Source organism: Plectropomus leopardus, chromosome 5 (genome assembly GCF_026936395.1).
Source record: "Plectropomus leopardus strain MGB_pleo_1.0 chromosome 5, ASM2693639v1, whole genome shotgun sequence".
Classification (NCBI taxonomy): Eukaryota; Metazoa; Chordata; class Actinopteri; order Perciformes; family Serranidae; genus Plectropomus; species Plectropomus leopardus.
Genome location: NC_142180.1, coordinates 34050230 through 34078004, shown reverse-complemented (window position 1 = coordinate 34078004; position 27775 = coordinate 34050230). Strand labels below are relative to the sequence as shown.

At 39.5% G+C, this 27775-nt stretch overlaps 4 protein-coding genes across 5 annotated transcripts; 2 read left to right on the top strand and 2 right to left on the bottom strand.

Annotated features, from left to right (window-relative positions):
• Positions 1 to 39: 39 nt before the first annotated feature.
• plcxd1.2 (phospholipase C, X domain containing 1, tandem duplicate 2) lies at positions 40 to 5075 on the top strand. Its single transcript, XM_042483745.2, has 6 exons — positions 40 to 644; positions 1555 to 1691; positions 1789 to 1917; positions 2702 to 2857; positions 2935 to 3118; positions 3942 to 5075. The coding sequence occupies exons 1-6, from the start codon at positions 563 to 565 to the stop codon at positions 4190 to 4192; spliced, it is 939 nt and encodes a 312-aa protein (XP_042339679.2). The 5' UTR covers positions 40 to 562; the 3' UTR covers positions 4193 to 5075.
• gtpbp6 (GTP binding protein 6) lies at positions 4185 to 10812 on the bottom strand. The gene is made up of 10 exons (XM_088078040.1): positions 10273 to 10812; positions 9225 to 9362; positions 8264 to 8334; positions 8054 to 8184; positions 7890 to 7960; positions 7642 to 7800; positions 6673 to 6881; positions 6379 to 6527; positions 5356 to 5508; positions 4185 to 5276 (listed from the first exon to the last, which is right to left on the bottom strand). Exons 1-10 carry the CDS (start codon positions 10655 to 10657, stop codon positions 5153 to 5155), a joined length of 1590 nt encoding a protein of 529 aa, XP_087934166.1. The 5' UTR covers positions 10658 to 10812; the 3' UTR covers positions 4185 to 5152.
• A 766-nt stretch (positions 10813 to 11578) lies between these two features.
• Positions 11579 to 16946, top strand: LOC121965159 (ICOS ligand-like). Its single transcript, XM_088078038.1, has 6 exons — positions 11579 to 11825; positions 11980 to 12049; positions 12155 to 12478; positions 13716 to 13997; positions 14567 to 14749; positions 16461 to 16946. Exons 2-6 carry the CDS (start codon positions 11986 to 11988, stop codon positions 16532 to 16534), a joined length of 927 nt encoding a protein of 308 aa, XP_087934164.1. The 5' UTR covers positions 11579 to 11825; positions 11980 to 11985; the 3' UTR covers positions 16535 to 16946.
• nit2 (nitrilase family, member 2) lies at positions 14548 to 27317 on the bottom strand. Of its 2 annotated transcripts, XM_088078039.1 has the most exons (11): positions 27191 to 27317; positions 26872 to 26990; positions 24304 to 24424; positions 21883 to 21971; positions 21152 to 21245; positions 20991 to 21065; positions 20834 to 20912; positions 19541 to 19639; positions 18871 to 18926; positions 17651 to 17783; positions 14548 to 14685 (listed from the first exon to the last, which is right to left on the bottom strand). In XM_088078039.1, the coding sequence occupies exons 1-10, from the start codon at positions 27216 to 27218 to the stop codon at positions 17683 to 17685; spliced, it is 861 nt and encodes a 286-aa protein (XP_087934165.1). In that variant the 5' UTR covers positions 27219 to 27317; the 3' UTR covers positions 14548 to 14685; positions 17651 to 17682. The 2 variants fall into 2 exon arrangements, with proteins under 2 accessions (XP_087934165.1, XP_042339848.1); XM_042483914.2 differs by lacking the exon at positions 14548 to 14685 and having other exon boundaries at positions 16794 to 17783.
• Positions 27318 to 27775: the final 458 nt, after the last annotated feature.

The window sequence follows — 27775 nt, the reverse complement described above, 5'->3', positions numbered from 1 at the left end:
ACACACACACACAGAGGCCTGTATATAAAATCATCCATTCATTCACCCTATTATTCTCTATTTTACGCCCATGTAAAAGACTCAGAAACTCCAACTTCCTGTTTGAGAATTTCCCGCCCCCTTTTCAACGTCATAGCAACGAGTCCGCCCAGACAGCACTAAGTATTTCACGTTACAGCATTACAAGGTATGACTGACATGTTCAGAGATATGTATCACATAGAAAAGCACAGTGATCTCCCAAAAAACACCGGTGAATTCCCACACGAGTGTCACGTGCAGCTGTGTTTTGTAGCGCAGCTGTCAATCAACACCTGCGGAAGAATCAGGAAATTCAAAGTTTCACCCTCCTCCTGCTCCTCCCGCTCCTCCTCCTCCTCCTCCTGCTCCTCCTCCTGCTCCTCCTCCTGCTCCTCTCTGTTGGTTTGTGGTGGATCGTTTAAAGGAATTAGAAAGAGGAAGAGGACAGGATCGATCTCATGATGACTAACCTGCGCAGGCTCCTGGGATCGATGCTTCAGAGCTGGTTTCGGTGAGTCTCCTGCAGGTCTTGCGGACTAACATGGATCTGAGCTGCGAGGACTGGATGGCAGCTCTGCCGGAGGAGCTGTGGGACACCCCGCTGACTGACCTGGCCATTCCCGGTAAATATAAAGAGCCGATTTTTACTGTTTACACCGACATTTGTAATGTAACTCACAAGTGCAGAATATTTCTCCCCGATCAATGTGATCATAAGTTAAAAACTGGAAAAAGTGACGCATAAGGTAAAACTGAGATTTTTTTTCTATTATTTTATGAAAGACACACACACGAAGTCCAGTCTGTTGTTAGTTTGTTATGAAAGCATAATACATTCACTAAAAATACAAACAAAAACATTTCATTCTATTTCCCAAATTAACAAAATAGAAATCAGAGAAAAGTTTTCACAGAAAAAAAGTTCTGAGTTAAAAAAAAAAATTCAGAAAAACAATTTATATGATTGTTATCTCTTTAAGTTCGAAAAACCTCATTTCTGCCCTGCAGTTTTTTAAATTTATAATCTAATTCATTCTATTGTTATATTGAATAGGTCCGCAATATTAAAACACTTAAAATTATTTGGGCATTTTTTTTATACATTTAAGTGTAAATAATTCACTCATTCCACTGTCTAAAATGTGAATATTTACTATTTATCGTCTTCTTTGATTGTAAATACATTTGTGTTTTGAACTGTTTATGTTTCCTAATATTAATTAAGCACGCCCTCCTCCTCTTCTTTATGTTTTATTACTACTTTTGCCATCTCTCTCTTATTATTTTATGATCAAGACTGTAGTCTATAGTCAGTCACACAAAACAATCACCACACACACACACACACACACACACACACACACACACACACACACACACACACAGACATTCAAATATTCATTCCTTTTGAGGGAATAAATGAATGCTTGCATTGAAGGTGTGTGTTACCTGAAACCAGTCTGTCCCAGTTCAGAGTTGGTATGTGGTACCTGTAAAGGGTTAACCTGTCTTTTCGCGTGTCTGTTGCTTCAGGGAGCCACGATGCCATGAGTTACTGTCTGGACATAAACTCCCCGCTGGTCCCGTCTGAGTCCGACTCTTTCAGACTCCTGGATCGACTTTTCTACTGTTTTACCAGACCGGCCATCTTTAAATGGGCTACGACACAGGTGTGAGTGGTGTAAAGAAAGGTGGGACTGAGAAAGCCTTGCTGTGGTGTAACATATAATTATAGAGATATTTTTATTTTAAATTGCTCTTTCTCAGGACAAAAGTGTCGAGGAGCAGCTTTCGATGGGGATTCGCTACTTTGATCTCCGAATCGCACACAAACCCAACGACTTATCCAGCGACCTGTACTTCACACACGTCATATACACACACCTAACAGTGCTGGTGAGTATCATCATCCTAAAGGTCCAGTGTGAAGGATTTAGAGCATCTATTGTCTGCTAATAAGTATTTTTTCTTTAGTGTATAATCACCTAAAATCAACCCTTAGCGACTGTTTGGCACATTTTTCTTTTTCTTTTTCCTTTTTTTTTTAATATATAATTTTGGCTGTGTTCATGTATATGGCATACATTTGGCAAGATTGTGTATTTTTGTTTAATCTTGGAATTTCCAGGTCAGCTCCGAGTCTAAAATACACAGTGGAAACAAAAAACAAAAAAAAATGCACCACTGAAACCCATTCAAATTGCAATTTTTGATCCCACAGCCATCAAAGCATAAAAACATGTATTGTATTGTTTCATTATTTTATATCATTCTGAGCTTTTTTTTTTTTTTTTTAAATTTGACCAAATTTGGCATATGGAGAAAACACATGCTATTTCATCTCAGTGGACTGTCACAATTAATGTTGCTGTAAATAATTTCTAAACGTGATCATTTAGAGAAAAAATCTACTGCATGTAGTAAATAAAAATGAATGAATATTTGATATTTATGATAAGGCCTGATGTTGGTTAAAAAATAAACTAAATGAAAGTAGAAAATAATATTGGGGTACAATATTTTTTAAAGCTTGATTGAGGATTTTATTATGTCTTTATGTCTTGATGTGACGCAGTTAGTGCATGTATTTTCTTTGTTGTGAAGCACGTTGGGCTGCATTTTTTTGTATGAAAGGTGATATACAGTTAAAGCTTATTATTATTTAATGCTTCCTCTACAGGAAACGCTGTCGTCTGTCGCCACCTGGCTGGAGTCTCACCCAAAGGAGATTGTTATTCTTGCTTGCAGCCACTTCGAGGGAATCGAAGACAGCCTCCATCAATTGTTTATTTTCTCGCTGAAGAAGCTGTTCGGCTCTAAACTCTGTCCCTGCAAGGTTGATTCTCTCCTCTAACAGCTAATTTAGGGAATAAAAAGACACTGCCTTTACTTAACTGTACCTGCCCTCCACAGGAAGCGGTCCTGACCCTGCGGAGTCTGTGGGCGTCCGGTTACCAGGTCGTCCTGTCCTACGAGTCCCAGATCGCAGCGAGACATCAGGAGCTGTGGCCTGCCATCCCTTACTGGTGGGCCAACCAGCGCACGGCACAGGGAGTGATCAGATACCTGGACTGGAACAAAGACCTGGGACGTCCAGGTGGGTGTCATTTACACTTTGGCCCAAATATCTGACGTTCACTGCACCTAAGTGTTTCCATTAATAAAGTTTCCATAACCGTAAAAATTCAATTAATATTAATTTGAATTCCTTTTACATAAAACTGTTGCTCAGCAAAGATGGTAATGAAATTATTTAATTAACCCTTTGAAACTTGGAAAAAGTGGCTATTTAAAAAAAAACATGGAAAGAAGGTTAACAAGCAAAAAAAGAATAAATGACCCGGATGTAAGCAAGAAATCTGCGAAAAGCACAAAAAAATCACCAGAAAAATTGCATAATAAACTAAAATAAAAAAGATAAAGTAAAACAAAAAATACAAAGCAAAAAATGGCATGGAAAAAAAAAAATTAAGAATTCTAATAATTTTTTTAAATAATTTATTTTAAATATATAACATTAAATACAGCTCTTTCCTTCACTTTTAAAAAATAGTCTTCTGCATCTACATATCTATATTTTTGCGTCTTTGCCGATATTACTGTTGGTGCTCATGGTTTCAGTAAAATTAACTGAATGATTAAACTGTGGAGAATCTTACCAAGCTAACATTGTGTAGCGTGTCCATATTGACAAAAGTTTAAAAATAGATATTTGTATGTGTGATCTAAGCAGCAAACTAAACTGATAACCAAAAACCCGCTTTTATACATCCAAAGAACTTCTATATAATTGAACTGCATGGTATCGAGACCGACACTATAACTGACAAAAGCCTTCATTTGTCATAATATGTCGCCACACCCGACTTGTAAAAAGCACTGGGCTTATATTTGAAGTTTTACGGTATCCGTTTTTCCAGAGGGCTTCTTCGTCTCTGGTCTGAACCTGACAGCTGATCGGTACTACATCACCAAGAACCCGAAGCAATCCCTGCGGACGCTGACCTTCAGTAACTGGGAGTGTTTGAGGAGCTGGCTGGAGGAGCAGGTACCCGGGTCGGACCCCCAGAGCCTCAACATCATCGCAGGAGACTTTGTGGGTCCACTTCCGCTCTGCTCTCTGGTCATTGGACTGAACCAAAAACTGCTACGGAAAAATGCCGTCAGATAAAAAAAAGTTTATTCCATGGGCACTGATCCCTGACATTGCCACTGTATACCTCATCTCCTCTTTTACTTCTGTCCATTTAAATCCACTTTTGTATACATTCAAGGGAAGCTTAACCCCCCAAATGACCATTTTTATATCGATTAATCATCCTGTGTAACGCTGAATTCGTGAAGAAAACTTTTTTCTCACATGCCTCGAATCCAGAAACAGAGATATTTTTGATAAATTGAAGTCACAGGGGTCCACGTTTAACAACAGCAAACCTATATCAAAACAACTGTTACAAACTCTCAAACAAGTCGTGCAGCATAATCCAAGTCTGGTTTCTGGTTTCTGCACCGGCCTCCCTCTGTGGTTTGAGATAGGGACTGTTTGTCATTTATGAGGAGGGAGGGGTGCTGCAAAACAGCTCAGGCATTTAAAAAAATGAAAGCACTGAAGAAGGGCTCGTGTTTTTAATTTTGGCTTAGGTGAGGGACGTAAAACTTAAAAAGTCAGTATTTTATATTTATTTTAAATTAAAAAAGTCACACTCCAGCCGCCCCCCTCCTCTGTCCCACAACACTGTACTGCTGTGGACGCAGCACAACATATTTTAGCCCCCTAAAAAAAATCAGTATCAGTTTCAGTGTACAGCTTGGACGTATGTGAGAAAATTAAAGCTTTCTTCACAAATTCAACTGAACACAGGGCGAGTAACTGATTTACAAATGGTCATTTTTGGGGTGCGTGTTCCTTAAAGAGTTCTGACAGGAAAATCTGTATTTACTTCTGATTATCTCCTCTAATGTGCAATTTGTTTACAAGAACGTACATTATTCTTTCCAAAATGTATATTTTCCATTATTGTAATACACTGTACAATACATACAGTCTTTTTAAAGATGTCTGTGGTCCACATGGAGCAGTATTTTCTTTGGCGCTGCAGCATGAAGGATCACCCTCCTCTCTACTCTGTTATCAGCCTGTGAACAGCTTCCTGTAGCGTCCGTAAGCAGCGGCGCTGATGATGACCTTGACGACGGCCGAGCCTTCGTCTGCATTCACCTGCACGTCCTGAACGGTGGCTTCCTTATACAGCCAGCTGTGGACGAAGACGCACATTAACTAACGGATGCTTCTTTTACTCTTAAAAAAAAAAGAGAGAAAAGAACAGCTCTCACCTTAACTGAGGAGTGCTGAGGTCGACTTTCAGATCTAAAATGTGTTTTCCTGTAGAGTTTAAAATCTCCTCCTCCACTGCTTTCCGCAGCTCACCCAGGCCTCGCTCCTCCAGGGCGGATATGGGCAGTACGTCAGGCTCAGCTGACTGATAGCTGAGACAAACACAAAATATTATTTTTAAAATAATATTAATATAAATTATATAACAGGATATGAATATGTATATATAAAATCTGCAATAAAAATAATCTAAAATTAATATAAAATAATAATTATAACTGTATTTACACAGAACACACAAAAAGGTAAAAAGAAAAATGATGCCATTCATAATAATACTATATAATACTATATATTGTTTCTACAATTAGTTTCCTAAATTCAATGTCTTTTATTGTTTCGAGTGCAGTTACATGAGTCATTTTATTACCTAAATTCAGTGTTGTAAGTAAAGCTTTGGCTTTATGACACAGAAAGGGTAACTTGTGTATTTTTTGACTGCATTTTGCCATGTTTTTGTTTCTAAGTAACTAATGAGATTAACTTAAAGTGCTTGTTTTTGCCACTGACAGGCTCAGCTTGTTAAAAAGTGTTATTATAAGTCTGGAAATTTTATGGAAAAGATCCATACAGAGAAAGACTTTCTTGTTAAAGAGTAAGATCTTTTTTATTAAACCAGAAACAACCCAAAAAATCGTTTTCGCCAAACCCACCAGACTTCATTTAAATAAACAGTAATTTAAGCGTGCATGGAGCCAGTATATTTTCATATCTAACTGGATAAATTAAGTTAAGTTATTTCAATCAAACCAGAGTTAGTGACTGTAGTGATCTCTTGTGCATAGATGGATCACTGCCAACTGCAATTTAAAAAATTGTTGTTCCCATCAGTTATTTAGACACAAAAACACGGGAAAAGCTGACAAATATTGACGTAAGCCTTTAAGAATAAAGTTGGTCTTATTTTCCATCTCAACTGGAATTTTTAATATCTTCCCAAAGCTGAAGATGTTTTCTCTTACTTGTCAACGAGGTCGATTTTATTGTGGACTTCTATCATGGAGTTCATCAGCCTGTCGGGGATCTGCAGGTTCTTCAGCACATTCAGCACGTTGACCTTCTGATTCGCCGTCTCTGGGTGGCTGATGTCTCTGACATGGACCAACAGGTCCTGGAAGTGTGAGAAAGACAAGTCAGCAGCTTTACTCTCAAATATGGAGGCTCGTGCACACCTCTAAAAACACAATGCCTGCGGCAGCAGCTGTCACCGGCGTGGAGGCAAATAAACACCCTCAATGTGAGCGGCAGGTACTCACTGAGTGTTTGATGTCCTCCAGCGTGGCGGAGAACGAGTCGATGAGCTGGTGCGGCAGCTGGGACAGGAAGCCGATGGTGTCCACGTACAGGACCGTCATGCGGCTGGGCAGCTGGCCGGCGTGGACGGTGACATCCAGCGTGGCGAACAGCTGGTTTCTGGGTTGAAGACCGCTGTCGCCAGTCAGCGCTTTGATCAGGGTCGTTTTACCTGAACAGATGATAAAGGATGTATGAATGGTTGTAATTATTGTTTTCTATTTTTTCTTGTTTTTCTTTCTTAATATTTCTACTGTCTGTTTCCAGCCAAGAAACTACGGATGTAAATCAGCAGTCCTGCTAACTCTGGCACATTAACATTAATATTCTATACTGATGTTCATTAATACGCTGTGTCCCTTTTAAATAAAATAAAATAAAATAAAATTACAGTAAATTAATTATAGTAAATTCAATTAACATTTTGAGACCTGGACTGACGTCACTTTTCTTGTGCAGATTTAAGTCACCTTTTATTCGTAATAAAACCTTTGAAGCCTGAGGAAACTGGTGCAATTTCTTTCAAAAATCAGGAAAAAAATGAGCAACTCGATAAGAAATTGGTAGATTTAGAAAATAATTTTTGACAAACTAGTGAAAAATTTCTGGGGAAAAATTAAGGAAAACTATATTAATAATTATCATAATTGCGTATTTTAATTGTGTAACAAAATAATTTCTCTTTTCGGGTACTTCTTTTTTTTTAAATTTTATTTTACGTATTATTTATTTATTTATTTTTTACCAATTTTCAGGTAATTTCCTTTTACTTTTTACTAATTTCACTTCTTTCATTGTTCACTGCTGTCTTCCCATATTTTTGGAAAGAAATCAAGCCAATTTGCTCAGGTTAAATTAAATGAAATGAAATATCAAACAGATAAACACTGCAATATGAAAACTATTTTCTCAAACTGTTTGCAGTCTCTCACCACAGTTGGTATATCCTAACACAGAGACGGTGGGGAACTCCTTGTGTTTGCGCTGAGATCGCAGCAGGTGCCTTTTTCTCCGCAGTTTCTCCAGCGCTGAGCGAATCTTCATCTCGCGCTCCTTCAGCAGTCTCTGCTGCACCTCGAACAGAGTCTCACCTGTAAGGACCAATCACAGAGCTGCAGCAACATCCGGGCAGAGGCGTGTGTGTGTGTGTGTGCTGCCTTTTATCGTTCAGGGATGTTACCTGAACCTCCGATGTATCTCGATCCTCCGCCCTGCTGATCCAAATTTGCCATTTCATTTTTCAGACGAGATCTAAATCACATGGAGACATTTAAAATTTTAATGGCTGAGGGGAAAAACATTAAAATATGTTAAAGGTGGGGCACTTTGAGTGCTCAAAGGCACCTTAACAAAGGGATCTCTGCCAGAGAGATCTGTAACTTGGCCTCTTTCGTCCTGGCGTTGCACCTGAAGATGTGGAGGACCATCGAGTATCTGTCAAAGACTTTAACCCCCCAGGCCTCCTCGAGCTCCCTCTAAATGGACGAGAAAATGTCCGTCAGTGTGTGAAAACCCTCCTGTGTGCAGCCAGAGAGCGATTTCAGATCAGCGCACCTCAGACAGAGCCGACAGACGCTCCACGTTCACAAACACCGCAGTGATTCCTGCTGTTCTCCTGATTCTCTCTAAACAGTGAAAAAAAGCACACGAGTCGCATTAACCCTTCGAACCTGAGCAAATTTCATGATTTCTTTCAAAAACTTGAGGATAAATGCAATGACCTACTTGGTAAGAAATGTCACACAAACTGCAAGAAAAACAAAGAAAATGACCAGAAATTGACCTGAAAACTAGTTGATGCAAAATTATCAAAAATCTAAAGAAAATGTCCAGAAAACTATATTTCAATCATTAAATTTCAATCATTATAATTATATGTTTAAAATTGTGTTACAGCAAAAAAGGCCCTTTTTTAAAAAAGGGTTTTTGCACTTTTTTCAGGTCATTTTCTTATTTGTTTTTCTTATTTTACTTTTCTTTTTTTGGATAATTTTATTGTTTCTTGTGATTTTCTTGGACATGTGTTGTAAAGAGTTAACTCTTTGAAACATGAGCATATTGGTTTAATTTTTAAAAAACATTGATAGAAGCAAACGAGCTATTTAACAGAAATGCCCCCAAAATAGAAAGACATTCTTAAGAAGTCACAAGAAAATTACATGAAATTAAAAAAAAGAGAAAGCAGTAAACAAATTTAAAAAACAACAAGAAATGGCCTCCAGAGATAATCATATAATTATAAATATAGTTTTCTGAAAATCTAAACATTTTTGGATCATATCCAATAATCTGCTAATGTTCAGATAATTTTAATTTTTATGGCATGTGGGACATTTCTTGCCAAGTTGCTTATTATCTTTTATTTGTTTGTTGTTTTTGAAAAAAAAAATCAAACCAGTTTTTGGGTTTCAGAGGTTTAAATTCTTGTGAGGGGCGTCTGAATGCAGCACAAGAAAACTGATGTAGATCCAGGTGTTAAAGGGTTAAGGCAGGCGAGCACAGACGGGATAAATACCTGTGAGAGACAGGAAGTTGCCTTTGCCAAATATCCTCTTCTTCTCTGGTGTCTTGGTGGAGAGGATGATCGTGTCCACGACTCTCCAGTCGTCCAGAGTGTTCACCAGCCCCACGGCCTCGGCCATCATCAGCTCAGCTGCACGCAGAGAGGCCAGATAAATCAGCGGGTCACACGGTCACACGGGCCGCTGCCGTGACGCAGAAACATTTCTGCCCCCATTTACTACTTCCTTGTATTTTCTTTAAATATGTCAAATATTTATAACCAGTGGCTTACATTATAGATGAAGGATTTCCTTATCACATAGGATAAAATGCACAAATTTTATTTATTTTTTCTTTACTGAATGTTTTTTTGGGTACATTTGCTTGATTTTATTATGACCCCGGTGCAAAGTAATGAATTTCTAAAATAACAATAAGTCATAAAATACTAAAAAATATTCTAAGGCCATGACAACCTCTCTCTGATTATGACAATCAACTCCAACCAATATCTACACACACATATGTGCAGTATCTAAAACCGCACAAAATAATAAAAGATAATGAGAGAAAGAGGAACAGAAAGGCCGCAGTACACATTTGTATATAGGATACATTGGGTCTTTTAAATTAAATTGTCACTTGACTTTATTAAAATAAATAAATAAATAAAAGTTGCTGTATATGATGTTGAAAGTTTCAAAGTTGAGAAAACATTTGCTAAAAGCATTTAAACAAAGTTTTATGTTACAGTCTGTTATATTCCAAAATCTAAATATTGACAAAAACATTTTCATTTTTATTATAAATGCATATCGGTTCCAAATATCGGACTCATTAACTACTAATAAATAGTATCGGTGTCGGCCCTAAAAAACCAATAAAGGTCGACCCCTGGTCTGTGTATCAGTATAAACAAATCCGCGCATGAGGATTATCTTTTGACTGTCTGAGATTGGCCAATCACTATCATTATGTTACGCCAAAAAACGTGAATAAAATACATTTATATTTGTGAGTCTCAGGTGTTGCTGCGTCACGGTGCTGTGAGGTGTAGTTACCTGTGGTCAGGTGCTGCTTCCTGCTGCCCCACTTCACATCAGGGTGCACGATGAACACTCTGTGCTGCTGATGCTCTCCTGCAGGGACCTGCAGCTGAAACAGCTCCTCCACCTCTCTGTCATCTATGAAGTCCTCCTCCTCCTCCCCCTCCTCCTCATGGTTAAATCCCGCGTGCTCACCGCTGCTGGAGTCATCTTTGTTTCTGGACCTGCACGCGGACAGAGAAAACCTCTTGATGTGCTGCGCAGACGCACCTGAGCAGCTGGCTGCAGGAGCAAAATGAGGAGCGAGCAGGAGTCTGCAGACCGCTGGTCTCTGACAGAGAGAGGAGCAGCGTCTCTGCAGGAGAGGACACCAGGACTGGAGCCTCCTCAGTGTCCTCATCGTGTCTCCAGATGTTCGGACTGACTGAACTCACAGCTCAGATTTTCCCGATCAAACTAACTTACACAAATCATGCTGAAACTGAGGCACGAGGTCACCATCAGATCAGCTGTTGACGTTTTCGTCTTCTTCTTCTCGCGCGCTGAAGGATCACAAACCAGCATGCAAAGCGCACACCGCCCCCTGCTGTTCAAAGGTCTTTACTATCACTAAAACCTGCAGTTTAAACTTGATTTTTGGCATTTTAAGAGAAATGCAGACGATAGAATAATAATCAATAATAATAATAAAATAATAATTATATATATATATATATATATATATATATATATATATATATATATATATATATATATATATTACTGTCAGCTGTCTGTAATTAACTTCATCTTGTTTTCTTTTATTATAACCACTAAGATTATTATGATTTGTTATAATGATTGTGAGGTACTTAATCAATAAAGTAAAAAAAAAAAGAGAAGCATTTTATATGATTTCATATCACTTTCATAAAAAGTGCAAATTTTATTTTCAATGTTTAACCTCTGGTAAAGTATTTAATAGCATTAATATATTTTGTTAATTGTTGTAAAATGCATTTTTTTGCTTCTGGAAAAGCATAGTTATTTTTTGTCTTTTAAAATTATTATTATTGGACTTATTACTATTATTATTATTACTATTATTTACATTTTCTATATTGAATTTTTCTCACACAAGCAGTCTATAGGAGAAAGTACAGAGTTTGCATTTTCATTAAAAATGATTTAAATTTAAATGTTCCCTAATTTTTGGTCATTTGAACAATATCATTTTAATAAGGGTGCTGTCCTTCAGGTTTGAGTTTGAATGTCGGTGGATGTCTATTTGTTTTTTGATCTCGCTGCCGGCAGCAGAGCGTGTGGGTGTGGGCGTGTGTGACCTGAAAAGAAGTCTAACAGGTCGGACCAATCTCCATAAGGTGCCTCTCTACAGGATGTTACGCTGATGGAAACGGAGGGCTGATGATTTTAAACTTTAAACTTTAAACTCTGCGTTTGAATCTAGTTTAACAGTTTGTGTTATTTCTCTTCTCGGTGGTTTAAATCAGAGGAGAGCAGAGAGGGAGCAGGAATGGCTCAACAAGCTGCAACATGACTGTCAGTGACTTCATTCACAGTGAAGCAAGGTGAGCCGATGAGTTGTTCACGGCAGCGAGAGAGTAAGGAAGTGAGGTTAGACAGTCCTATTTGTTGGTGATTAGTCTGTCTCCGTTTTTTGTTCAAAGAGGAAAATATATTTGAATTGTTTTTTTCGTCTTTTGTGCGCAAACGTGCCCACAGCGGGCGATGCCGGCGGCACTGTGGCGCGCAGGACTGCTGCTCAGCTTCCTCGGTTTCTGCGCCTGTCTGGGTGAGATGAGTCGCTGTTTGTTCATGCATGTTACACCCTGAGATGAGCAGCTGCTCCGGAACTTACAGCTGATTTACATCTTCCATGTTTGACTTCTCTCCGCAGAGGATCAGTGCGTCCTGGGCGTAGTGGGGCGGCCCGTCTCTCTGCCCTGCGTTTACCCGCAGTTATTGTCCTCTGAGAACATTTCCATCGAGTGGAGGAGAGGTGAGGAGGTGGTGCTCACATCAGTGGTGAAGGAGGATGGAGATGTGGAGGAATGGAGCGTTAACAGAGCAACAACCCCGGCTGATGCTGCACTCACCGGGAACTTCTCCCTGCAGCTGCCCACCGTGGATCCATCAAAGCAGCAGATAAACTACAGCCTCTTCGTCAATTCAGGGGAAAATCAGAGCACCGAGCTGTGCACCGTGTGCCTTAGGACTGCAGGTCAGTGACAAAGTTATCAGAAGAATATTGTATAACTTACTAAGGGACTGTTCTTTATTTACCAGAGGAGGGGCAGAGTTTATTTTGATCCTCCCTGAAGCTACAAATAGTTTTTCTTCAGCCTTCCTGTGTAATTTGAGGAAATTGCATCACCCTCCCTCCACTGTGAATTTAGTTATTATTTTTACAAATTTGATGTTTCAAAGTTAAAAGTTGCGAGATTAAAATTAATTTTAGTTTTTCTAAATGCAGCGTGCAGATCTTTTGCTTGATTCTTATCTTAACTTTACCTTAAAGTTAAAAGTTGAAAAAGCTTTGATTTTTCACTCTTGTCGTGCATGCTGGTAGTTCGTGCAAAGATTTTTTTTAATCGAATTTTGAATGACAAGTAGAATTAAGTGATTTTTGAGAAATATCATTATTTTAAGCTCAGGTTTTGTTCTGTTTTTTGTTTTTTTTGTACGGATGGAAGCATTTTTCGCACATAATGTGTGCAAGGATCATCATACGTTTGAAAATCATATTTTTTGTATTTACCGTTTCTGTCTATTAAAAAATATGTAATTTGGGTTTGTTTTTTAAATCAGCAGTGAAATAAATACAAAATACAGTAATTTAAACCTGTTGCCCCTCCTCTAAGCAGAAATTACAAAAACAAAACAAAACATATTTTCCTTCCCAGGTCTTAAAAAATTACTTGACATGCCTCCTTCTTTTTGCACCGCCCCTTCCCTTTTCATTAATAATGAACAGTCCCTAACTCAGCTCAACTTTATTTATATAGCACCTTCATACCAACAGTCAAATTGAAATAACACTGTTTAAAGAATAACACAAACCACTGTGCATAAAGTTTTGCAAGGCTAGAAAATTACAACAGAAAGAAAATAAAATATTAAAAAATGAAAGAAAACAAAACAAATAAAATTACAGTAAAAGTTTATAGAATAAATAAATAGATTAAATAGAATAAAAAGTAAACAGTTGGGATAAAATTAGGTAAGCATAAAAACAGAAAACCCTCTCAACAGTACTATTTTGGGAACTGTGAGGAATATTTAGTAAAACAGTGGAGGCTGGGACATTAAATGAAAGAAAATGTCACGTATGGAGGATTAAGGGCATTTAAAGTTTTATAAACAAATGAAAGAAATTTAAAGGTTAAATTGGTGACTTCAGGGACTTGAACAGTGGAGCGATGTGATCTCTAACTCTCGTCTTTGACGGCTGTTTGCAGCCAGTTTCAGCTTCCCGAGGCTGCAGAAGGAAGGAGAAGACGGAGAGGAGACGACCTTCTTGTGTCAGTCCAGCGGAGGTTTCCCCGAACCTGCAGTTTATTGGCTCATCAACAACACAGAGGAGCCCCCCGAAGGCTCAGTGATGACCAAGGTGGCCCCGCTCCCCAACACCAATCTGTACAACGTCACCAGCCTCCTGACGGTCAACGTTTCCAAAGACGACAGTGTGTCCTGCGTCATACAGAACCTGTCCATGAACGAAACCTTGTCATCCACAACCTGTAAGTCATCGCTCGCTGCTGATTCATTCAGTTATTATTAACCCTCTGGTTTTATTTCTTGAGACAATGAGTAATTTAACAACACATGACCCAAAAAATTGCAAGAAATTAGTAGAAAGTTACATGAAGATGACCTGAAAATAATAATAATAAAAAAGTAAAAAAAAATAAATAAATAAATAAAAGGAAATTACAAGGAAATAAGTACAAGTGTAGGAAAAAAAATAAAAATACATTGAGAAATATTATGTATGTATTTTTCTGGACATTTTTCCTTAGTTTTTGATAGTTTTCTCACAATTCTGCCCCTTTTAAAAACAAATTTTTGGGTAATTTTTTTGTCACCTTTTACAAATTTCTTGCAATTCGTGGAACATTTCTTGACAAGTTGGTCATTGCCTTTTTCCCCATGTTTGCAAAAGAAATCAGACCAATTTGCTCAAGTTTCAAAGGTTTAAATAAGTTGCGAGAGGCGATGAACATAGCACGGGAAAGCTGATGTCAAATCAGGTTTTAAAGGGTTAAACACGCAGCTTGTTCACTAATCTCTGGTTCTTTTTGGTGCTGAGATGGAGGGAAGGGCAGCCCGGTGAAGAGTCGAGCGTCGGAGGCCATGTGGATGTTCAGCACGGGTCTGTGCGTGGTGGTCGGCGTCATGGTGCTGGCGGGCGTCATTTATCAGATCCACCTGGACAGAATCAGCAAGAAGAAGAAGAAAGAGTTCCAGAAGGAGCAGGAGCAGACGAAAAGAGGTGAGCGCCTGACAAACCTCACACCGCCCACTTTTACACGCGTCTCAAAGTTTCTCCAAAAACTCCTCAGAGGCTACTGAGAGACGTTTTTAACATCATTTTAATATTCATTACTTCTTATCTGGAATTAGATCTTTTGCTTGTTGTCTTCTGCTCATCTCAATCAGCGGCGAACCAAACTTCAGCTCAGAAACTCTTTCTTTCCTATTAACTTAATTATTCACTTAATTAAGTATGTTGCAATTTAGAAATGAGTACACAGCCTACATTGTATATTATTATTATTATTATATTATTAATAATAATGATAATAATAATTATTATTATAACTAATAATAATAATAATAATAATAATAACAATACTTGTAATATAATAATAATAATGATCAATAATGACGATGATAATGATCAAATCAAATATAATGCTAATAAAATGATTATGATGATGATATTAATGTTATAGATAATAATAAATTCATAATAATAAATTTATTGGTAGAGTGCTTTTTAAAGACAAGTGCTCAAAGACACTTTACATAAGTTATTAAAGATGATAAAATAAAGACACTGAAATGCACCCTAACAACAGCCTTTTGTAAAATGTGTGGTGTGTAGTTACGTAAATAAAGCGAGAAGAGAATTGTTACAGCAAAGTTTTTTCCTCGAGGCCCATAGGCGTGAAAGTGTCAAATATTTCACAAGAAAAACCAGAACTACCACCTTGCACTTGCATGCCTCAAGTTGTTGTCAAGTTGCAGTTTACATGCATGACAGTCGTTTGTAGCCGTGACAGGTGACCTCAAAAATGAATGTTGCAGTAAAAAACGTGGATGCTTCACACACATCTTCAACCCGACAGCACAAAAGATCAATGCAGTCACTATTTCAAGATTAGTGTCACCACTTCATTATGTCTTCTGGCTCTGAATTATATTGTTGCATAACAGCCAGAAAAGTGTTTTTGGAGAATTATGGTGTCACACTGAAGTTGTCCTTTTGGATATAAAATGTCATCTTTTCATCATTTTACCCTATTAGCGTGAAATTGGTGTGGCCAGAAAAATAACACATTTCGTGAGGTTAAAGTGACCTTTGGCCACCAAACTCTGTTTAGTACATTGTTGAATCCAAGTGGACGTTTGAGACAAAAGTTCTTGAGACATTGCGTTTAAAGAATGAGACAAACAGACTTTCAGATGGACGGACAACCGAAAAAAAAGCTGTGCATTCTAGTATCCAAACTATTTAGCTGCCAGAAAATGATTAACTAATACATAGTATGTTAAATACACTGTGCCAAAAATAACAGCATGTCCTACTGCATCCGGTTGCATTTTGCAAGATGCTTTTGGATGATCCTGACCCAAAACTCTCTGCACAGAAAAAGATTCGTCACATCAGCTGAGACGCAGACAGACGACAGTGTGACAGCTCACTGACTGATGACATCACATACAAGCGAATGACGACCAGTCGAATATTAATAATAGGAATATTAATTAAGTGAAAAAGAAATACGATGACACAGCTACGAAAATGAAACGACAGAAACGATTTACCTTTGATAAAATCAAACCTTTTATGAAAAATATGTCAAATTAATACTTCTTAAACGTACAGCTGTGCTTATTCTGCAGCGGTGGAACAAGTATTTGTGTGAAATGAGCTTTTGTGAAATCCTCTAACTGTAATTAATGTTTGTTGTCATCAGGATACAGAAGGCGACGACCGTATGGGGAGGAAACGGAGGCGATGAAGCCGGAGCGAAAAGAGACGGACGTGTAAAAAAAAAAAAACCCCAAAATCCTCATAAGTGTCACTTTCCTGATCCGACGCACTGATCTGTAAATATGTTTTTTTTGTGACTGCTGGGTTCATCACTTTAATGTTCAACACAAGTGGTGTGTTTTTACACAGACGACGTCGATACCGGTTTAAGGTTAGTTTCTATAAGTTCATAAATCATTTCACCACTTCGACTCCTGAGAACTCTTCGTTTACGGGACGCTGCGTTTGTTTCCTTTAATAAAGAAACTCAAACCCGTACACGTAGCCTTTTTATTTAAATTTTTACAGATCTGTTGGTTTGGTGGTTTTTCCATAATTACATAAAATATGACAATAAAGAACTCAATGCTTTCATTTTTGAAATATCTGAAGCCACAATCTGTGAAATATTTGTGAACCAAAAAAGAAAGTTTTAAAAAAGGCAAAGTAATTGTATTTTTCACTGCTGCATTTTGTCAGTAAACCCAAACGTTCAATTTCCAGTAATAACAAGTGAATTAAAGAAGCTACAAATAATGACTATGTTACCAATTCACCTATAGACTAAATTCTCGATTCATTGATTGTTTGATCTACATAATGTTAGAAAAACACAGTAAGAAAAGCCTGTTGAAGCAAAAATAACTTCTTCAAATGTCGTCTTTTGTCAAAACAACATTTCTAAACAAAAAGACAAAAAATACTCTTATGTAAGACAAAGGAAAGCAGCAAATCACATTCACACAATAACATTTTTAGCTTTTTGCTCAAAACAAAACAATTTATTTATTTTCAAAATAGTTGCTGGTTAATATCCTGTTGACTGAATAATGGACTAATTGTTGCAGCTACAGACAAATTTTACCCAGAAAATGTTTATTTTTACTTGATAAATGTAAAAATGCTTACCAAAACTGACATTTTTTTTTTAAAGTAATTAACTTCTCATTTCAGCAACAGACACACAAAACAAACCAGTTTCATCCCTCAGAAATGAGCGTCACCATCCCGAAACTGCATCTCTTGTTTTTATCAGTTGAGACGATAAAGTCTGGTGCTTCAGAGAAAGACGAAGACGCAGCGTCTGCTGCAGAGATCTGCTGCAGAGATCTGCTGCACAGTTTGTGTCGGTACCTTCACACCGTCTCGTCTCGAGGTCACAGCGTTCAGCTCGATCCGTCCTGCAGAAACGTCACCGCGTAGAGGTCGTCACGACGCTGAAGCGTGATCGGGATCTGCTGCCGGATGTCGGCTAAATACTGCAGGTCTGTGAACAAACACCAACACAGAGAGGTTTAGTGATACACAAAAACAACAACACCTAAACAAAATAATGTAATTAAATATAACTGCTTTACATTAACTGATAGTACGGAAGCCCATTTCTGCCAATGTAATGAAAAAAAAGCCAATATAAAGATAAACTTGTCGTAATAAAACTTGGTATAAAAAATTCTACTTAATTTTTTTTAAAAATTATTAAGTATTGCACAATAACAAATGAGCAAAAAAATACTGTGAATCTTTCTCAAAATGACTTATCAAAATAATCTCAATTAGAAATTTTCCAGAAAAAAAAGACTTAGTATCTCAAAAACAGTTTATCTATCCTTTATTTTGAGATACTAAGTGGTTATTTTGAGATATTAATAATTATTATGAGAAAGATTCTCATTATTTCAAGATTTACTGAAAAAAACAAAACAAATTATTAACATAATAATGATAATGATACATTTAATTTATAGATGCCTTTCAAAGCAATCAAGGACACCTTACAAAGCGCAGTTAAAAACAGGACGTATCCAAAGTCATACAATCACTAATTTACAGTAATAATAAATAACATAACAATATAATATAAAATTGAATTCCATACATGTTATTTATATTACCTAACTTATTAATGTTTTATTTAATTTTCTTCCTTTTATTTGGGGTTTTATTGCTTTTATTGCTTGTTGGTTTGAGTCTGTTTGTATTATTTTAACATTATGGATCCTTCATCTTGCATTAAAAAACTTGCATTAACGGTGCTTTATAAGTAGAGTTGTCATAAAAAAAAAGAAATAATAATTATAATAATAACAGACAAAAACTATGTATAAAAACATCACCATAAAGTCATCATCAGTACAAATTACACATAAAAAAGTAATTATTTAGCAACACCAAGTCACTATTTTCAGAAAGTTTCTACAGCATCTGTTTTTTCATTATATTGGCAGAAATGGGCCTCCAGTTAGTGCTCCTGTCCAGTAACCAGATCCGTTTCAAAACTTGTGTGACGATAAAAAAGCAGCCAGAACCTGATTCAGTCCAGCAGCTGAAACTCAAACTGTTCTTTCACTCACCGATGTCGGCATAAATAACCGCCTCCTCCGGTCCGGCCTTCGAGATAACTTCACCCCTGCAACGACCGAACGCAACAATCGGAGAAAAACAATCACAAGTCTGCAAAATTCAAGCGCTGAAAATATTCACAGAGAACAAAAACAATTAGCTTTTAATATGAAACCGAAAGTGTGTCCCCAGAAAAACACTGCCGGCTTTCAGCAGTGAACCAGCGTTCATGCAGCTGCAGCAGGTGGAATGAGAGACTTTTTAAGACTTTTTAAAAAACACTCAGCAAAATTTAAGACCGATTTCACCGTAACCAAAAGTGGGGGGAAAAATGTGGAAAAAAAGACCTGACACTTATTACTAAGGATCATGGAAAATTTTACCCAAATATTTACTTAAAAAAACTAAAAAAAAACATGACTTCTGGATGTCAGCAATGCAAACGGTATTCTGTGATTTTTTTTTTATTATATTTTTAATTTTTTTTCTATTATTTTGAGACGTAATGCAATGTCAGAATTTTATTTTCATAAACGATACCTGTCTTAGCATTTTTAAGACTTATGAAAAATTAATTAAAGACATTTTGATGAATTCAGTGCCTTTTAAGACTTTTTAAGGCCCCGCGGGGACCCTGTTAAACAGCAGGTGTACTGATGAAATGAATGGCTGTTACTGTACCACGGGTTTACCACAGTGCTGTGACCCCAGGCGACGTATGAAGACGTTTCATCTCGGGCAGGAGACGCTGTGGCCACGTACACCTGGTTATCAATCGCCCTGCGAGGGAGACAAAAAACAAAAATTGTAGCTTTAAAAAAAGCAACAGAATAAAATAATTCATAATTATCAGTTAATTGTCCTGGACACAATCACAAAAAAGCTCAGTTTTTGGTTTTGCTTTTTTAAACTGTTGCAAAAATCCAAAATGTAGAAAATGATGCATCGATTAACTATAATTACATCACTCTTATTTTAGGTACCAGCTGTTTGACGGTATTATCTCAGTCATTTACACATACATATATATATACATATATATATATATATATATATATATATATATATTTATTTTTATTTTTTTCAAATTTCAAAATGCATGCTTTTTTATTTTACGTCTGCAGCTTCTGAAAATCGGTGCAGATCATTATTATTTGGCATTAAAATGGAAAAAAAAGACAAATATTCAACCATAGCCATCACACTGTGCTGTCAACATTTTCTATTTCCACTTTAGTCCTAACAGAATATTAACTTTTCTTAAGTTGTTTCATGAACAGAAAAACCTACATTAGACATTTAACCAAAGAAACACAGCAGTATTGTAACTGCTGACCAGATTAATATAATCGTCAAACTTTAGGCTTTTCTTGCAGGAACTATTTCCTCTTTTCCGTTCCTCTTCCTCTGTAGATAAAATCATAAAATCATTCGAATCAAACAGAGTTTACAGAGTTTCAATTCCAATTTTTTAATTTATATTAAAAAATGAAGGACAATTTTATTTGATGATAAATGTTTTTAAAACATAAAAAATGACTTTTTTGTCCACTGAAAATGTTGGATTATCTATCGTTGGATTATCAGAAGCGGGAAAAATCTGGCATTTATTTCCGGTTTTGTGTTCCTCAATCACGTGAGACTCCACCGCTTCGAGTCCCATCATGAGTTTAAAAAAAGGAATTCATGAATTTACTTCACAAAAAAATACTTTACCAATTATTTTTACATTTTACAACGAAACGCCAGAAAAACGATTCATAAAATCCTTTTTCACATTTGAGATTAATTTGAGTGAACTGAATCCCAGTTAAGAGTTTATGTTTCTTACGTTTTAAGAGCGAAACGCTGCATTGGTGACCTGAATTAACCCCTTTAAGATATTTCGTTCCCTCTGTAATAAATATTTTTGAAAAGTAAAATGTGTCTTCACTAAATTGACTGAAGGGATTTTGGACAGTGTCTCCGTCTGACCTCCCCCTCTGCAGCAGCTCCCAGTGAGCCGGACCGGTCGTCATGTTGAAGGCTCCGGGGTAAACCAGCAGCTGACAGCCTGACGACGAAAAGAAAACGGATTTATTCTCCCGCACGCTTTTAAAAAACAGCAACAGTAACGCCATAATCACTTTACCTTTCCTGCCGTAGAGCTGCGCGAGCTCTGCAAACCTCATGTCGTAGCAAATCCCCACGCCCACTTTACAGAACGCTGCGGGAGGAAATCACAGAGAAACGGACTCACGAGAAGCTCGTCCAGCTGCCGAGAAATAAACCGAATTCAGAAACTTCACTTACGTGTTTCAAACATTGACAAACTGTGGCCCGGGGTCAAAGTCTCAGACTCCTGGAAGCGGATTTTTCCTGGAACGTCGATGTCAAAGAGGTGAATCTTAAAGGAGGAAACACTGAGAGGTGAAGGGGAACATTTCTGTTCTTGTTTTAGATTATTGTGGAGTTTTATTTTTTTATTTTATTTTATTTTTTTATCCATGTTGTAACTTTTTGTTGCTGCCTGTATTGGTGAAGACACTCCTGAAAAATTATTATTTATTTATTTTTTTTAATCTCAAGATGTCAAATAAAAATAAATACATTTTAAAGTGGTGAATGTCAGCTGTAATCTCTATTAGGTTGTTACAGAAAACAATTTATAATCTATAAACACAGTGGCTGATGCACAGATAAGAAATTATCAGTTTCTTGGACTCGGATTCGCGCGTTGAAGACTTGAAGTCAGAATTTAACCCTTTGAAATCCTGGGAAAATTGGCTTTATTTCTTTTAAAAACATAGAACGCGGACAAGAAGCAACATAGGAAGAAATGACCCGGAAATTTGAAAAAATAAAAGTAACAAAAAAGGTAAAATGAAGAAGAAATACTAGAAAATTAGCACTTTAAATCACATCTTAAAACCCATTTTTTTACAGACTTGCTTTTACGTGATGTCGTCCATTTTAATTCGTATATTTAAGTTTGTCTTTAATTAATTCTTTTATTCTTCATGTTTAATTGTATGCACACGCACCTTCCTGTGTTTCAGGATCAGCTCTCCGTCGGGTCCGAACACCGTGCAGCTGTTGTACAGCTTCCCTCCGTCCTCTTCAGGGATGGATCCTGGACAACAACAAGTCACATGATTTATTCCTCCACTGTGGAAAAAAAAGTGTTTATGTGTTTGTATGATTTCACTGATCCGTGCACATAAAACAAGCTTTTCGTTGCTGCAGGAAGAACTACAAAGTCATTTTTGCAGGTGCAAAAAAACAGATATTCTCCTCAGTTACCCTCCTCTGCAAATATTACGGACTTCTCACGCGTCTAAAATGACTTCTAACGACTCCTGGAGACACTTTAATGTATTTCCGCAGCATCTCGACATGTCACTGCAGGTAAATCACACCTGTAATTAATAACAATAATGATGTTTGCAGAGCGTTGAGGTGCGCCAGTTCACTTCTGCTGTACATGTTTCACGTTTCATGCACACATCATACGTGCAAAACGTCTGTCGTCACTAAAAAAAACTATTGTGGGTTTTATGGTACAAAATCAAAGTGACCTGATAAAGATTATTCTATAGATGCATTTAATTAAATGGGATAAAGAGGAAAGAAATCCGGGCAACGAGGAGGAATTACATTAAAAAGCCTTTATTTGAGACCGGATTTTGTAAAGGGCCCTGAAAACAAATATATGTGTAATATTTTAATATAAGCGAGTAAAAAAGCAATCACAGGTTCACTGGTTCAGGATATTTTCATAATGGAGAAGCTAACATTCGTTCTTAGGCTTGAACAAGTTTGAAAGTTACTGGAAAATCTGGATAAAATATCTAGAAACTTCTAGGCAAGAGGCTGAGTAAAGTGATAAACCCTCTGGTTTCTGACTCCACTCATCTGGTTCTGTTTTCTGTTTCTGTTCAGCAATTAAACCTTTATTAGTTGGTGCTATAAACGTTTGCAGCAAACTATCTTAATTTCATTTATTATTATCATTTGTGTTGCTGTTGTCATCGCTGTTATCGTCCCACGTTAACTTACTGTTCGCAGGAGAAATCACAGATAAAGGACGGTGCATATGCGGCAGACAAACTCAGTTATTTTCATGGCTGTTAATGTTATTCTCCAGTTATCATTATAATTTCTCAAAATTTCTTTTGTGATTATGTGATTTTTTTTGTTTTTTCCCTTTTCTTTTTTAGCCTATTTTATTTTCCTTATCTGCTTTGATGATAAGACTTGACGATATGTGTACAAATTAAGAGCAACATGTACGAGCAGTTTCTTTAAATAAAAAGTTTAATAATAAAAAAAAAGCCTTTATTAATGTGGAAAAATCATTAAAAAAAAAAGCCAACATGTTTCTACAACAATGGGTCTTTGTCAAAGCTTTAAAAGATAAAAAATAAATAAAAAATTGTATTTGGTGTCCTTAACATATATTGTAGTTTGCCTTCAACATTGAAAATTTAATAAAAATATTTTTTTTAAAAAAAGGGGAATTTTCCGCAGGACTGAAATTCATGAAAACATTTTTTTTATTAATCTCTAATACAGAAACGTGTGTCCCAAATATTAAAAAGTTTTTTAAAAAATCCTTTCGTATTTTGTTATGCCCATTAATTTTGTTGAATTGCTACTAAAATCTTAAACCTAAATGAGGAATAGTGATGTAACTACGACCACCTGCTTTGCGGTGCCATTTTTTTAAGCTGCCACCTCCACTAAAAACAAATATTTCCGTAACTGAGATCATTTTTTAACTCTGCAGCTGATAAAAAAAGTCATACATCGTTTATTATTTTCTGTTTCTTATGGACTTAGTATTTTGGGGCCTAATTTTTGTAATTAATATTGTCCTTACTACTTTTATCAAAATAACGTAAATGTTTTCTTCTTATTCTTTATACAAAGAGTTGAATATACAGACTTAAATATGCTGTTTGTGGGTCAAAAGTGTTTCTTCAGAGTTTTGGCAGATTTAGAAAACAGTAAAACATTTTCCGAATACTGATTATTAGGTCGTGGTTGTTATTCGCAGTTAATGTACATGTAAGTGTTTTTTCCTCAACATATTTATGCATGTAAAAGTATGTTTTTCCTGTAATTATGTTGTATTTGTTTTCATGGATTTAGAACAAACATTAAATTCTTGTTGCCGATGATCAAATTATGAATTTGTGGGTCACACTCACATCGACACAGTAACGCTGAAGAAAGCGGAAACGCGTCCGTTTTTGTCTGCTGTTTATAATATAAACAGTATTAAACTTATCGGTGACTGACTTCTTTTACTTTTATTATAATAAGTAAACGTTCAAATTCAGATTTACAGAAAAGCTTCTGTCCCTCTGTGGACCTGCGCGGTGTGTCCGTGCCGTAGACTGTAAATAAAGATTTTATATTTCTGTATAAACAGTTTACGTCAGTCTCAGACGGTTTCTTACCTCCCACCAGGTACACCCTGCTCTCCGCGGCCGCCTCTGACAGCAGCCGGGTCGACTCTCCGGGGATCCGCTCTGCGTACTGAGGGAAGTAGCCGGTCCCGTACGGAGAATTAAAGCATTCCTGCATTCGTGACAGAGAAGAAACGATCAGTTTCTCAGACTCAGAGTCAGAATTTAACCCTTTGAAATCTGGGACGATTTCCTTCAAAACAGGGGAAGCAGGCAGAGATAAGAAGAGATTAGACATAAGTAAAAAGAAAAGAACCTGAAATTAAAATCTGAAAAAAGAATAAAAAAAAAAAAGAACACAACAATGACAAACAAAACATTTTAACACACACAAAAAAACAGGAGCCTCGCAGCCTCCTCCTCCTCCTCCTCCTGCTCCTCCTCCACCCCCCTGCCCCCCCCCCTCCTCCTCACCGGCAGCAGCACCAGCTTGCTCCCCTGTCCCGCAGCCTCCTTCACCAGCCTCCTCCTCCCCCCTGGTCCTCCTCCTCCCTGCTCCTCTTCCTCCTCCTCCCTGCTCCTCCTCCTCCCCCCTGCTTCTCCTCACCAGCAGCAGCACCAGCTTGCTCCCCTGTCCCACAGCCTCCTTCACCAGCCTCCTCCTCCCTCCTCCTCCTCTCTGCTCCTCCTCCTCCCCCCTGCTCCTCCTCACCAGCAGCAGCACCAGCTTGCTCCCCTGTCCCGCAGCCTCCTTCACCAGCCTCCTCCTCCCCCCGGTCCTCCTCCTCCCTGCTCCTCCTCCTCCCCCCTGCTCCTCCTCACCAGCAGCAGCACCAGCTTGCTCCCCTGTCCCGCAGCCTCCTCCTCCCTCCTCCTCCTCCTACCCCCTGCTCCTCCTCACCGGCAGCAGCACCAGCTTGCTCCCCTGTCCCGCAGCCTCCTTCACCAGCCTCCTCCTCCCCTGCTCCTCCTCCTCCTCCCTGCTCCTCCTCCTCCCCCTGCTCCTCCTCCTCACCGGCAGCAGCACCAGCTTGCACCCCTGTCCCGCAGCCTCCTTCACCCGCCTCCTCCTCCCCCCTGCTCCTCCTCACCGCAGCAGCACCAGCTTGCTCCCCTGTCCCGCAGCCTCCTCCTCCTGCTCCTCCTCCTCCTCCTCCCCTCCTCCCCCCTGCTCCTCCTCACCGGCAGCAGCACCAGCTTGCTCCCCTGTCCCCAGCCTCCTTCACCAGCCTCCTCCTCCCCTGCTCCTGCTCCTCCTCCTCCTCCCCTGCTCCTCCTCACCGGCAGCAGCACCAGCTTGCTCCCCTGTCCCGCAGCCTCCTTCACCACCCTCCTCCTCCCCCCTGCTCCTGCTCCTCCTCCTCCTCCCCCCTGCTCCTCCTCACCGGCAGCAGCACCAGCTTGCTCCCCTGTCCCGCAGCCTCCTTCACCAGCCTCCTCCTCCCCCCTGCTCCTCCCCCTCCTCCTCCTCCCCCCTGCTCCTCCTCACCGGCAGCAGCACCAGCTTGCTCCCCTGTCCCGCCGCCTCCTCCTCCCTGCTCCTCCTCCTCCCCCCTGCTCCTCCTCACCGCAGCAGCACCAGCTTGCTCCCCTGTCCTGCAGCCTCCTTTACCAGCCTCCTCCCCTGCTCCTTCTCCTCCTCCTCCTCCTCCCCCCCCTGCTCCTCCTCCTCACCGGCAGCAGCACCAGCTTGCACCCCTGTCCCGCAGCCTCCTTCACCAGCCTCCTCCTCCCCCCTGCTCCTCCTCACCGGCAGCAGCACCAGCTTGCTCCCCTGTCCCGCAGCCTCCTCCTCCCTGCTCCTCCTCCTCCTCCTCCTCCCCCTCCTCCCCCCTGCTCCTCCTCACCGGCAGCAGCACCAGCTTGCTCCCCTGTCCCGCAGCCTCCTTCACCAGCCTCCTCCTCCCCTGCTCCTGCTCCTCCTCCTCCTCCCCTGCTCCTCCTCACCGCAGCAGCACCAGCTTGCTCCCCTGCCCCGCCGCCTCCTTCACCAGCCTCCTCCTCCCCCCTGCTCCTGCTCCTCCTCCTCCTCCCCCCTGCTCCTCCTCACCGGCAGCAGCACCAGCTTGCTCCCCTGTCCCGCAGCCTCCTTCACCAGCCTCCTCCTCCCCCCTGCTCCTGCTCCTCCTCCTCCTCCCCCCTGCTCCTCCTCACCGGCAGCAGCACCAGCTTGCTCCCCTGTCCCGCAGCCTCCTTCTCCCGCCTCCGCCCCCCCCCTGCTCCTCCTCACCGGCAGCAGCACCAGCTTGCTCCCCTGTCCTGCAGCCTCCTTCACCAGCCTCCTCCCCCCTGCTCCTTCTCCTCCTCCCTGCTCCTCCTCCTCCCCCTGCTCCTCCTCCTCACCGGCAGCAGCACCAGCTTGCTCCCCTGTCCCGCAGCCTCCTTCACCAGCCTCCTCCTCCCCCCTGCTCCTCCTCACCGCAGCAGCACCAGCTTGCTCCCCTGTCCCGCAGCCTCCTCCTCCCTGCTCCTCCTCCTCCTCCTCCTCCCCCTCCTCCCCCCTGCTCCTCCTCACCGGCAGCAGCACCAGCTTGCTCCCCTGTCCCGCAGCCTCCTTCACCAGCCTCCTCCTCCCCCCTGCTCCTGCTCCTCCTCCTCCTCCCCCCTGCTCCTCCTCACCGGCAGCAGCACCAGCTTGCTCCCCTGTCCCGCAGCCTCCTTCACCAGCCTCCGGGCTCTGCTCAGGTTGTCCGTCTTCACGCTGCTCACCTGCAGCTGGACCACCGCCAGCCTGAACTCTGTGAGCACAGGACACGTGACTGTTAGAGCTCAGAGACTCTCTGAGTGTCTGTCGATGATCGATCCGTGGGGTCGACCACGGATCGATCATAAATCGGTGTCGACACTCAGAGGAGGAGTTTAGGCTGCAGCTGTAAACGCTCTCGGTTTAATAAAGTTTAATAAAAACATAACACACGGTGGAAGACTTTGTACTTACTGGACATGGCTTTGGCTAAAGTGGACATGTATGCAGAAAAGTCCTGTTTGGTCTCACAGTCCACGGCAGACAGGGCACGTGATTCCGGTGTGTGTTTTTCAAAATAAGAGTATAAAGTTAGTGTAAGACTCTGGCACGGTTTTATGCTGTTAAAGAGCTCCGGTAAAACAAAACGTAACGATACGAAACAGTGATAATGAATGCATGATAAAGTAATTAGTTGTTTCTCTGACTTTAAGTCATTTTATGATACATACTAGAGCTCATGTAAAGTTAAGGACCTTTATTGTGAAAGTTGGAGCTGAACCTACGTCAGCAGGGGGCGGGTGTTCAGCTGCCAATCCGGTTTCAGTGTTTATTAAAAATATATTTTTTCCAATGACAGCATCAGTAGGCTAATATATTTACTAAAATCCCTAAATTATGTCGTCAACTTGTTTTTTAATAATATTGGGAAAATTCCAAATTAATGAACACAAGTTTTTAGGTTCATTATCTTCATTATCCCTCCTTTTTTAAAATTAAATTTATTTTTCTAATTAAGATTTTCTTTATCTTTTTGCATTATTATAATTGTAATAATTT